At 42.0% G+C, this 12,330-nt stretch overlaps 1 protein-coding gene across 4 annotated transcripts in view; it reads left to right on the top strand.

Annotated features, from left to right (window-relative positions):
* The window catches only part of IL18R1 (interleukin 18 receptor 1), a 37,053-nt gene that overhangs the window by 6,884 nt on the left and 17,839 nt on the right, over positions 1 to 12,330 (top strand). For 3 of the 4 annotated variants that reach the window (XM_070798387.1, XM_070798384.1, XM_070798385.1), the window contains exons 2-6: positions 464 to 549; positions 2,389 to 2,632; positions 4,526 to 4,691; positions 6,076 to 6,223; positions 11,128 to 11,186. In XM_070798387.1, the coding sequence (XP_070654488.1) occupies positions 492 to 549; positions 2,389 to 2,632; positions 4,526 to 4,691; positions 6,076 to 6,223; positions 11,128 to 11,186 (675 nt within the window). In that variant the 5' untranslated portion in view covers positions 464 to 491. Of the gene's footprint in view, positions 1 to 463; positions 550 to 2,388; positions 2,633 to 4,525; positions 4,692 to 6,075; positions 6,224 to 11,127; positions 11,191 to 12,330 lie in introns of all 4 variants that reach the window. The other variant, XM_019969834.2, reaches the window with a different exon arrangement.

Consider the following 12,330-nt stretch of genomic DNA (forward strand, 5'->3'; position numbering starts at 1 on the left):
ATTTAGTTCTGAAAAGAAAAAGGTCAATATTTAATAATTCAACTCATATGAAGATGGTGATGAATATTTTGGTGTAGTGGGAGGGAAAAAAAGAAGCTTCAGTGCACACACACTCACACTTCCACACAGGCAGACTGTTCATTTACAGGGTAGTGGATTTTCTGGAAATTCTGTTGTCCTCACCCTTGACCTTTGAGGTCAGATTTAGTGGACCAGACCTAAAATACAGCAGGCCGTCTTAGAAATTTGCATTTTTAGGTATTCCCCCTGAATTGCCTTGAAATTTTATTAATTCTGCATGGCTGAAAGTTCTAAGGAACACTGTGACTGTATGAAGGGATATAAACATTTGTTGAGCTAATTTTTTAGCCTGTATGCCAGAAGACTTTGAAAACCTCCTTCATGAAACAGGTATGCTTTTGTTTGAAAGTCTTGGCTGAATCTGTTTTATTCTGTTTTCCAGAGAAGCCATTTGAAGCAGAATCCTAAACATGCATTGTAGAGAAATACCCCTGACAGTTTGGGTACTTATGTTTATAAGCACCTCAGGTGAGTAATTATAATCAATCACAAGCTTGCTTCATTGGTGTTCTAGAGGGAATATCAACGTTTTACTTATTTATGTGGAGGTGGTTCCTAAAGATGTTGAACTATTAAAAATTGTGTTTTAAAATTTTACTTTAGAAAATTACCAACCCTTTGGTATCCCTGGCATAGAAAATGAGAGATTCATAGGAATGGAATCAAGTAAAAACTCATGTGAGGTTACTGATAAAGGAAAGATTCAACCCTGTGAGTTTATGTAGAGAGCAGGAAGTGAAAACTTTTATTCTGAAATACATTTGTCTGAAATTGACTTCATGTTATTTGAAACCAAAGAGATCACAACCATCCTTGTCACTGATTTTTACAAAGTTTTTCACATGTGATTTCCATCCCAAAGGGAGGTTATATCATGGCTCCCTGGGGTTTCCCTGGTGGCTCAACAGTAAAGAATCTGCCTGCCAAGCGAAAGACCTGGGTTTGATCCCTGGGTGGGGAAGATTCCCTGGAGGAGGGAATGGCTGCCCACTCCAGAAGTCTTGCCTGGGAAGTCCCAGGGACACTGGAGTTTGACGGGCTACGTTTCATAGGGTCACAAGAGGCAGACACGGCTGAAGCTACTTAGCAAGCACGCATATGTAGGTTATATCTCTCAAACTGGAACGTATATCAAGCTCTTACTGACCTACCATCCTTTTAGGTGCCAGTGAAAACTAACACCCTCATTCACACATGTATCACACCTTCTAAGTTGAAGTCCTGAGCTGTAAGTTAAAGGTTTTGTGACAACCACCAGAAGCAAGATTCATGTTCATTAGGTGCTGTGCTTCGAGGTCGTTTTGACAGCCATGTTTTCAAAGCATGCTTCTGCCATTGGAGCCACTTCCTCTCTACCCTGTGGTTAACAACACTGAATTAAAACCAGACAGTTGCTTTGAAAAATAAACCCTGGCTATAGAGAAAGCACGCACTTTGTATCCCCCCAGAGAACTGCTTGGTTCAATGTACAGGTTCTCATGTTCAAAATGCAGTCAAAGGGAGCTTCCAGAAGATAGGATAGGGAAAAAGTCCATTCCTGCCTACTTTGAACTATTGGAAGTGAAGAAGGAGGGGAGAGGTGACTCAGGATGACCCAAAGGATCCAATAAATCCCTAAAGCCATAATGTCTGGATTAGTTGAGAAAGAGGGAAGGAGAGAGAGATCTCAGAAAGGAGAAGTGACCCAGATTTGAGTAAGTCAATATGAATTAATCATCAGTATGAATTATATGAGTCAATTATTGATTACCCACATGATAACCTAGAGAAGTAATGGATTTACACACACACAAGCATACTTTTAACCATCCTCTCCCTTGCCCGGGGAATGGTTAGATAGACTGGTTGAGAACAAGACCCGTGAGACTTCTGATGATTTAAAGGGAAAACTCTGAGGTTTCTAGGTTTCTTTTTTTTTCCCTATGGTGATGCCTCAAGTGGGATGTTTCAGGGTAAGTGTGGCAACACTGTGACCTTGGTGACTGTCGTGTGTAACATTTTCTTTTAAGAGACTACATGCATTTAGTTGTCTTCCAGCTTCTGTAGGTTAAGTTCCAGTATCTTCCTGTTTGGGAGACGCTGTTGGAAATTTTGTCTTCATTTACCTTCTGCAAGTGCCTTACTGTTAGAGAGATTGACCTCCCGTTTCTTAGTGTTGGAAAGGTTGACCCTAAAATAAGAACCCACAGAAATGAGACATCGAGTTTTCTCAGGACATTCTTACCAATCCAGCTTCTTCATCTGAAGAAAACTTACGTTTGTCATTCTGGCTTTTTTTTTTTTCCCTTTTACCTTGCTAATCTTTAGAAGAAACTTGTACCTCACGTCTTCACATTACCGCAGTCGAAGGGGAACCTTTCTATCTGAAATATTGCTCATCTTCACCCGAGCATGGGAAAAAAACAACCACCATAAAATGGTACAAAAATGAATCGCATGGACCTGTTGACCTGAGCTTGCGCAGTTCACCCAGAATTCTTTTGCGTGATTATGTTTTGGAGTTCTGGCCGGTGGAGTTGAGTGACAGTGGATCTTACTCCTTCCAAATGGGGTGAGTACACTTTTCATTGTGGAAGTATATTTCACAGAACTCTCGGACTTGGTTTGGCAAATCAAATAAATAATAATTGGAGAAGTCTGATTATCCATATGTTTTCTTCTTCCTCTTCTTCCTACAATGTGAAGTAATATGTCATTGTTGAAAAACTGAATTAAATACTGCCCTGTGTTTATTTTCTCAGTAATGTTAATGAAAGGGGATTGCCTCAGTGTGACTTACTTTTAGGTGACCCTTGCCAAAGATAAGTGAGGCTTCAATGAAATTCATTTTTTAATGCAGCTGCTCCTGTTGCCCAAAGTCACCAGTCAAAAGAATCAAGTGGTGCAGGCTTCATGATGTTTCTAAGCATGAAGTGAAGCAGAACAGATTCCGGGGTGATGACCTCAGACTGGGGAGATGGGCTGGAATTGGTGTAGATACTCTCTAGTCCTGGTGGCCATAATTCTTTGGTGGCTCGGTGGTAAAGGATCCGTTTGCCAGTGCAGGAGACACAAGAGACACAGATTTGATCCCTGGGTTGGGAAGATCCCCTGGAGAAGGGTATAACAACCCACTCTAGTATTCTTGCCTGGGAAGCACCATGGACAGAAGAGCTTGGTGGGCTACAGTCCCTGGGGTTGCAAAGAGTCAGGTGTGACTGAGTGACAAACACACACACCCTAGTCCAGTTTTCAGGAGTTGATTGAGAGCCACGTGGCAGTGCTGGTGAAAGATGTGTGTGTCAGACAATCACAAACCTACCTCCCAGGGCAGTGAGAGTGGAGCATCCAATGGACTTGGCACAGCCTTCTCAGGACTAAGCCTAGATAGAGTCTTCCAGGATACCTGTAGTCAAGAATCCTGAATTCTATGAAATGACGGCCACTCACTGAACGTGTCAGTGATTATTACTGAACTTAGTTCTCTTTATACTTTATTTGGTGAGATGGGGAAGGAGTAACTGGGACAAGAAATAGTCTATGTGATGAACCGTTAGTGAGAACATGGATGATGTAGTGTTAATCTGGTACCTCTGTGATGTTGTGTATGTACTTTTGTATACATGATATATGTGTATGTACTTATGTATATACATAATATATATACACGTATATATACGTGATATATGTGTGGTTTTCTTTTAAATTAATTAATTTTTGTTTTTGGTTGCACTGGGTCTGCACTTCCTCTAGTTGCAGTGAGCAGGCTTCTCATTGCATTGGCTTCTCTTGTTGCAGAGAATGGGCTCTAGGGCATGAGAGCTTCAGTAGTTGTGGCATGTGGGGCTTAGGTACCCCATAGCATGTGGAATCTTCCCAGACTAGGGGTTGAACCCATGTCCCCTGCATTGCAATGTGAATTTGTAACTACTTGGCCATGAGGGAAGTTCCATGTGTGGATTTTTATAGAGATTTGAGACTGACCTGTAGAAAATAGCTCAGCGCCAGGTGCATGGTGATGGAGCACTGCTGCACAGTAGATTCTTTCACGAGCACCTCTGGAGTGAGTCCTGATTTATCATCAGAGCCCTTGAGAGCAGAGTGAGACATCACAGTGAAACCTTAATTGCACTCCTGTGGTTTTGCAGAGTGAGGTCACTGGGGTTTGTTACATATAGGAACTCCCAGGAGTCGGGAAGAAATTCAGAATCTCTTATTAACCTATGAATGTTATGTGACCTTTTAACAGGGTTGATTCCAGAAGTGGGTTTACAGCTGGGTCTTTCCACACTAAAGTAGACTATATAACTCACAGTTGGGGTAGAAGAACAGGACTTGGGCATCCATGAATGAGTCTCATTTTACAAAAATAAGGAAACATTTTTTCATTGGATTGGTTACTGAAAAGTGGTATTTGAAAAGTCTTTGTCCTAATGATAAAATATCTCTAACCTTTATTTTCTAGAAATGATACTCATGACTGGAAATTAAATGTCATCCCAAGAAGCCCACACAGCTGTTTTACTGAGAAACTGGTAATGAGTAAAGCTGTGGAAGTTAAGAAATCTTTGCAGATACCCTGTGAACACAATTACTATCAACAACTGGCCAATAGAACGGTATTATATAAGGTAGTGCCTTTAAAATATTTTAACTGAAGACAGTAGAAAAGACAAAATTCCAAAAGGAGGGTCTGATGGCTGTGCAGCATTCTGGTCTCATAATGTGTAACATACAAGCTGTGGGTCTGCACAGCTCAGCTGACTTGTCTGAGCTCCTACATCCACGTAGGATGCTCCAGGTTAGGTGTTCAGTACACACGTTGAATCCATATTGGCAGTCAGATTCTTAACCCTGGATCACCAATGAAGCCCTCTTTATGCCTTTCTAATCAGTCCACTGTCTTCTGATGAGGGACTTCAGCGGGCTGGGTGGTGTGCGAGGAACATGATTCTCTGAGTAATTCTGCTCCCCACTCCACTACCACCCCTAGGATGGGTAGTCCTGAATACATGGAATTAGGCTAAAAGCATTAAGAAATAGTTGTGTGGAAAGTTTTGACCCAAACAGGGATATTTTTGTGGTAGTGGTTTTTTTTTTTTTTTCCCTCTCTCTCTCTCCTCTTCCTCCATTTCCTCCCTCTCTTTGTGTATATAAGAGAGAGATGAAAAGCAAATGATGAAAGCATTTACAATATCCCCATACTCTATTTCCCAGAGAATATTAATAATGCTATAATACCAGAAATAGGATTATATTTCTTTCTTTTTCTTTTTTTATTGTTCACATATACCCTTTATTCATCTTATCCTTGTTAACAATATACATACATAACCATATAATACAACAGTCATGAGCAGAAAATTAGCACTGATCCAATATGCTTTTGACCTGTGGTGTTGGAGAAGACTCTTGAGAGTCCCTTGGACTTCAAGGATATACAACCAGTCCATCCTAAAGGAGATCAGGCCTGGGTGTTCATTGGAAGGACTGATGTTGAAGCTGAAACTCTAATAGTTTGGCCACCTGATGCGAAGAGCTAACTCATTTGAAAAGACCCTGATGCTGAGAAAGATTGAGGGTGGGAGGAAAAGGGGACAACAGAGGATGAGATGGTTGGATGGCATCACCAACTCAATGGATGTGGGTTTAGGTAGACTCCGGGAGTTGGTGATGGACAGGGAGGCCTGGTGTGCTGGTTCATGGGGTTGCAAAGAGTCGGACATGACTGAGCAACTGAACTGAACTGAACTGAACAATATTATTAACTAAACTACAGACCTCATTCTAATTCCACTAGTTTATCTTTTTTGTTTCAGGGTCCAATTCACTAATGGGAGTATATTTCATTGTTCCAGTAGAGGCAGTACCAAATCACTGAGACATTTGTTCAGAAATTGCTAGTTTTCATTTTCTTTCCCTCTTTCTCTAAAGATCTTTAACTTAACATTTTAAATTCTTGTCATAGGATACCATTTTTACTCAAGGTATTTTAACTTGCTTTTTCTAAAACAGAACTGTGAAAAGATGGAGAACAATCAAAACCCATTTTTAAAGAATGCAGAGTTTAAAGATCAGGGATATTATACCTGTGTGTTTTTCCTACATCATAATGGAAAGCTATTCAACGTCACCAAAACCTTCAATATTACAATAGTTGGAGGTAAGATAAATTTTAGAATCAGGAAGAAACAAATATGTCTTAGTAAAATGGACTATTTTCTTTCTTCTAAAGTCATACAGGAAGGCAGAGGCAACTTAGTTGGACTTGTGACCACATCACTAATTCACATATAAGGGTCAAAATCATTTTGGCATCATCTTCCACTCTGGATAATTTTGCAGGGATGGAGTGAGGGTGGGTAATGAAAGTTGTTATAAGTGAACCTCTGATGTTCTTCCATTTGCTATTTCAGTACATTGTGGAATCTTTTCTTAAGCATCTGCTTTTACTCAATATTGCTTATTGAGCATCTATATTCAATAAACTGAGTATTAGGAGGTAAGAAAAGCAGGGAAATATGAAATTAAGTGAATAATGCACTGTTTTCAGGAATTTGATTATATATAGTCATGAGAGGTTAAAGCCAAATCTGAACTCTGGACCCTGACACTAAATTAAATCTTGGAGACAGAATTTTAGGTGAAGTAGAAAGAAATAGCTTTATTACTTTGCCAGGCAAAGGGGGCCACAGTGGGCTAATGCCCTCAGGATTGTGTGTCTCCACCTGGAAGGGGTAGTGAGGAGTCAGAGTCATGATTCAAAGAGGGCATGGTCAGCTTGAGGACATTCTTCTGATTGGTTGGTGGGGAGGTAAGTGAGCATCAGCATGATCAACCTGGTTGTAACCAGTCTGGGGCCTACATTCTTGTGGGCAGCACACCATTCATTGTCAACCTAAAAAATATTCACAACCTCAAAGTTGAGAGTTGTGAAGCCCAGAAGGCAGCATCTCAAGTAACCCTGAGAGCACTGCTCCAAGGTTAGAGGTGAACGGGGAGCCGGGTTAGAAGTTTTGCAACAAAGGGTAGGTAATCTGAACCTCAAGAGCATCGTTAATTAAAGAAAACTAGGTATCACAAGTTAAGGAATTTAGTGCTTTTCTGTGTATGGGAAGATATAAGAACCGTGGCTCCTTGAAGTCATTCCTTTGCTATGCACCTTTGCTTCCGTGATGGCTCAGCTGGTAAAGAATCTGCAATTCAGGAGACGTGGGTTTGATCCCTGGGTTGGGAAGATCCCTTGGAGAAGGGAAAGGCTACCCCCTCCAGTATTCTGGCCTGGAGAATTCAATGGACTGCATAGTCCATGGGGTTGCAAAGAGTGGGACACAACTGAGCAACTTTCACTTCACTTCACTTCAGCCATCTGGGGCCAGTATCCTGTGTTTTCACATCTGGCGTTTCCTAAGGGCTCACCCTGGGGAGTGGCTGTAGCCTGATGACTGTGAGATGGCAGGTATGCTACTTCCCGAGTTCCCTCAGGGCTCAGAAGCTCACATTAGTGCTGTGCTCATTTGCTTAGTTGTGTCTGACTCTGTGCAACCCCATGGACTGTAGCCTACCAGGCTCTTCAGTCCATGGGATCTCCCAGGCAAGAATATGGGAGTGGGTTGCTGTTTCCTAATTCAGGGGTTCTTCTCAACCCAGGGATTGAACCTGGAGTGGGTTGCCATTTCCTCCTTCAGGAAATCTTCTTGACCCAGGGATTGAATCTGTGTCTTTTGCAACTCCTGCATTAGCAGGTGGATTCTTTACCACTAACACCATGTGGGAAACCCTAACTCACATTGGAGGGCTGCAATCTCTGATGAGGATGGGATGGTTGGATAGCATGACAGACTCAATGGTCATGAGTTTGAGCAAACTCCAGGAGATAGTGAAGGACAGGGAAGCCTGATGCACTGCAATCCATGGGGTTGCAAAGAGTTAGGAGATAGTGAAGGACAGGGAAGCCTGATGCACTGCAATCCATGGGGTTGCAAAGAGTTAGGAGATGGTGAAGGACAGGGAAGCCTGATGCGCTGCAATCCGTGGGGTTGCAAAGAGTTGGACCTGGCTGAGCAACGGAACAACAACTGATGACTGTGACATCCTTTGTTAACTGATAGGGCAGAAAGTATTCTATTTATCACTGCTAAGTTCTCCCACCTGGCGGGGGTTTCAGTGTTTGCAAAACAGCTCAAAGATACTGTTCTGTGTACCCCTTGAGGGGGAACCAGGACACTGCCCCAAGGCTGCACTATTCTTTCTTGACTGTTCCTCCCTTGTCGCTGCATCCTGGAAACTCAGGTCCTGGAGGCTGAATGAAGCCAATTTCCTGTATTCAATAAATGGGGGACACAGAAAGGCTTTTGTGCCCAGGAGCCCCCCTGGATACTGCTCTGTATCAAGATGATAAGCCACATAGAAGCCCCATGGAATATGAAATTAGAGTCATCTGTGAGTTTCTAAGGGTTCAGAAAGAGTCCAGAGGTAGAAGACATGCTGGAGGCTGTTTGAGCTTGTTCCTAGAGGCAGAGCATGAAGGACAGATAGGAGGACATGCTAGGGAGAGTCCACTCAGGCGAGAGCATGTAAGGAGCACAGGTGTGGCTGTGGAAGAAGCTTTTCATTTGGGGATGATGCCTTTTATTCTGGTTTACCATGAACCCAGACCCTATGTAATGGAAACACTGAAGCCTGGGTTGTAGGGTATTGGAGACCTTGCTTGCTTGCTTGGAAAGTCTCTTCAGTCATGTCTAACTCTTCACGATCACATGGACTGTAACCTTCCAGGCTCCTCTGTCCATGGGGACTCTCCAGGCAAGAATATTGGAGTGGATAGCCATTTCCTTCTCCAAGGGATCTTCCCAACCCAGGGATCTAACCCAGGTCTCCTGCATTGCAGGCAGGTTCTTTACCATCTAAGCCACCAGAGCACCAGAGCTGGAGACATTAGAAGTAATTATTTAATTAAATCCCACGCAGTGAAGATATCCTTCATATGGCTCAGCCAATAATAGATCATTCAGTCTCTTCTTGGGAACTGCCTTGGAAATGACCAAATCACTCAGCAGCTGGGTCCAGATTTTAATGCTTAATTGTCAATGAGTCTTTTTTTTTTTCCATTGAGTCCAGTTATGCCTTCACAATGAACTGTGGAAAATTCTTAAAGAGATTGGAATACCAGACCTCCTGACCTGCCTCCTGAGAAATCTGTATGCAGGTTAAGAAACAACAGTTAGAACTGGACATGGAACAACACACTGGTTCCAAATCGGGAAAGGAGTGTGTCAAGGCTGTATATTGTCACCCTGCTTATTTAACTTATATATCATGAGAAGTGCTGGGCTGGATGAAACACAAGCTGGAATCAAGATTGCTGGGAGAAATATCAGTAATCTCAGATATGCAGATGACACCACCCTTATGGCAGAAAGTAAAGAAGAACTAAAGAGCCTCTTGATGAAAGTAAAAGAGGAGAGTAAAAAAGTTGGCTTAAAACTCAACATTCAGACAACTAAGATCATGGCATCTGGTCCCATCACTTCATGGCAAATAGATAGGGAAACAATGGAAACAGTGAGAGACTATTTTCTTGGGCTCCAAAAATCACTGCAGATTATGAGTGCAGCCATGAAATTAAAAGACACTTACTCCTTGGAAGGAAAGTTATGACAAACCTAGGGAGCATATTAAAAAGCAGACATTACTTTGTCAGGAAGGTCCATCTAGTCAAAGCTATGGTTTTTCCAGTAGTCACGTATGCATGTAAGAGTTGGACTCTAAAGAAAGCTGAGCACGGAAGAATTGATGCTTTTGAACTGTAGTGTTGGAGAAGACTCTTGACAGTCCCTTGGACAGCTAGGAGATCCAACCAGTCCATCCTAAAGGAGATCAGTCCTGAGTGTTCATTGGAAGGACTGATGCTGAAGCTGAAACTCCAGTACTTTGGCCACCTGATGCGAAGAGCTGACTCATGTGAAAAGACCCTGATGCTGGGAAAGATTGAAGGCAGGAGGAGAAGTGGACGACAGAGGATGAGAGGGCTAGATGGCATCACCAACTCAATGGACATGAGTTTGAGTAAATTCCAGGAGTTGGTGATGGACAGGGAGGCTGGGCATGCTGCAGTCCATGGGGTCACGAAGAGTCAGATGCAACTGAGTGGCTGAACTGAACTGATGCCTTCCTGTAGTTTCCACTCGTGTCTGTGGTTGCCTTCAGTAACTCCTCAAATTAAATCTGGTCCCTTCTGCAAATGACAGCTCCTTCAAGTGTCTGAAGACAGGTGGCTTATCCACCCTTCTTGTTCTTTCCCAGGAAGCTGTAAACTCCTAGGTTGACTCATCCAACAAAGTCATGGGCTCACAGTTTCTAGAGCTCATTTACTTTAGCAGCGTCTTCCCTCTTCTCTCCAACTGTCCACTTCTATAGCTGTATTCCACACATGCATTGTGAATGTACAAATTACCACAAACTTCCTGTCTTCAAACAATATAAATTTATTGTACAGTTTTAGAGGTCAAAAGTCTAAAATGGTTTCCCTGGGCTAAATTCCGGGTTTCGGTAGGATTGTGTTCATTCTAGAGGCTCTGCAGGAGAATCAATACCTTGCCTTCTCCGGCTTCTAGAGGCTCCTGCATCCTTGGCACATGCCACTTCACAGTGCCTTGCACCCAGTAAATCTATTTTGAGGCATTGAGGGCAGAGAGAAGGGAGAACATAAAGACAATTCCCAGTGAGTCTGCATCTTCTAAGTCTGGAGGTTTCATTGACTTCCTGCACCTTCTGGCTTTTAGCTGTGCTGGGCAGAAGTCATAGGTGGAATTGAGGGGAGACCAAGTTCAGTAAGCTCTCTCCAGCTAGGTGAGCTTTGAGTTGATGGAAAGTGAAAGGGCAACCAGTATTCCCTGCCTCCCTTATCTAATGAAAATACAATTAAGTAATAAATGTAAAGTGATGATTGTTAGAATCTTTGTTCCCTGGAATAATAAGTATATTACAACAGATGTTGTAATACATCTGTCTTAGCAAAGCTCCCTGCAACACTAATGCATTTTTGTTTTCTTTATTCACTTTCAGACCACAGTAATATAATTCCAGCTCTTCTTGGACCAAAGATCGAAGAAGTTAAAGTGGAACTAGGTATATTTGACATACATATATTTTGGGTTTCTGAACAGGGGGCATAATTGAGTCTTTCAAGGCTGATTCTGGTTTTTTATTGATCAACGTTGTATTCGTAACACATGCCATGTTTACTGAAGAATATTGCAGAAGCAGGAAAACCTTGTCATTGTTTGAATGTTGCCCCTTTTAGTGATAGTTAAAATTAGCAATGTGTTCAAAAGATTATGGAAGTGCCGATGGTTTGCAGACCTGTGGTTTTAATCACTTTCTATGTGGCTTTTCTCTAACAGTAACTTGTTTAGTCACTAAGTCATGTCCGACTCTTTGCGACCCCCTGAACTGTAGGCCTCTAGGCTCCTCTGTCCATGGGATTTTCCAGGCCAGAATACTAGAGTGGGTTGCCATTTCCTTCTCCAAATAGTAACTGTGGTCATTTTTAAATATGGAAACTCAGTGAGAATTCTCTGGAGAAATTATTCAAACTTACTGTATGGTTTGAATATTTGATTAAGGGATTCAAATATTAAGGGATTGATTTGATTTGAATCAGTGTTTGAACTGGTGTTTTTGCTATTCAGTTGCTGAATTGTGTTGGGTTTAGTGACCCTGTGGACTGTAGCCCGCCAGGCGCCTCTGTCCATGTACTTCTCCAGGCAAGAAGCCTAGTGTGGGTAGCCATTCCCTCACCAGGGGATCTTCTGGCCCAGGGATTGAACTTGTATCTCCTGCATTGGCAGGTGGATTCTTTATCCCTAAGCCACCAGGGAAGCCCCAGTTCACCCTGGAAGAACTTTATTCCTCACTGTACTTTCTGTCCCACTGTTTCTCTTGGTTTTCCCTGAACTTTGACATCTTTAATTTTTAGCTAATTTAATTTTTTGTCTTTTATCCATTTTGTTTTTCTAGACGTTACAGTGGGTGTTTTGGCCTGACACTACTTATTAGACTGTTGGTTGAAAAGAAAGTCCACTGGCCTTCCTAAGTTTTAATAATTGATTTCAACATAAATATTTGAATAGAGGCCAATTCATAGTTTGGTGATGACTTGTAATCACAACCTAATTTCTCTGCTTTGTAAGTTTTTCTTTTTATTAATGAAAACAGGCATATTTTTCTTAGATGCAGCACTATATTAGCATTGTATGTTACATTAAT

Source organism: Bos indicus, chromosome 11, assembly GCF_029378745.1.
Source record: "Bos indicus isolate NIAB-ARS_2022 breed Sahiwal x Tharparkar chromosome 11, NIAB-ARS_B.indTharparkar_mat_pri_1.0, whole genome shotgun sequence".
Classification (NCBI taxonomy): domain Eukaryota; kingdom Metazoa; phylum Chordata; class Mammalia; order Artiodactyla; family Bovidae; genus Bos; species Bos indicus.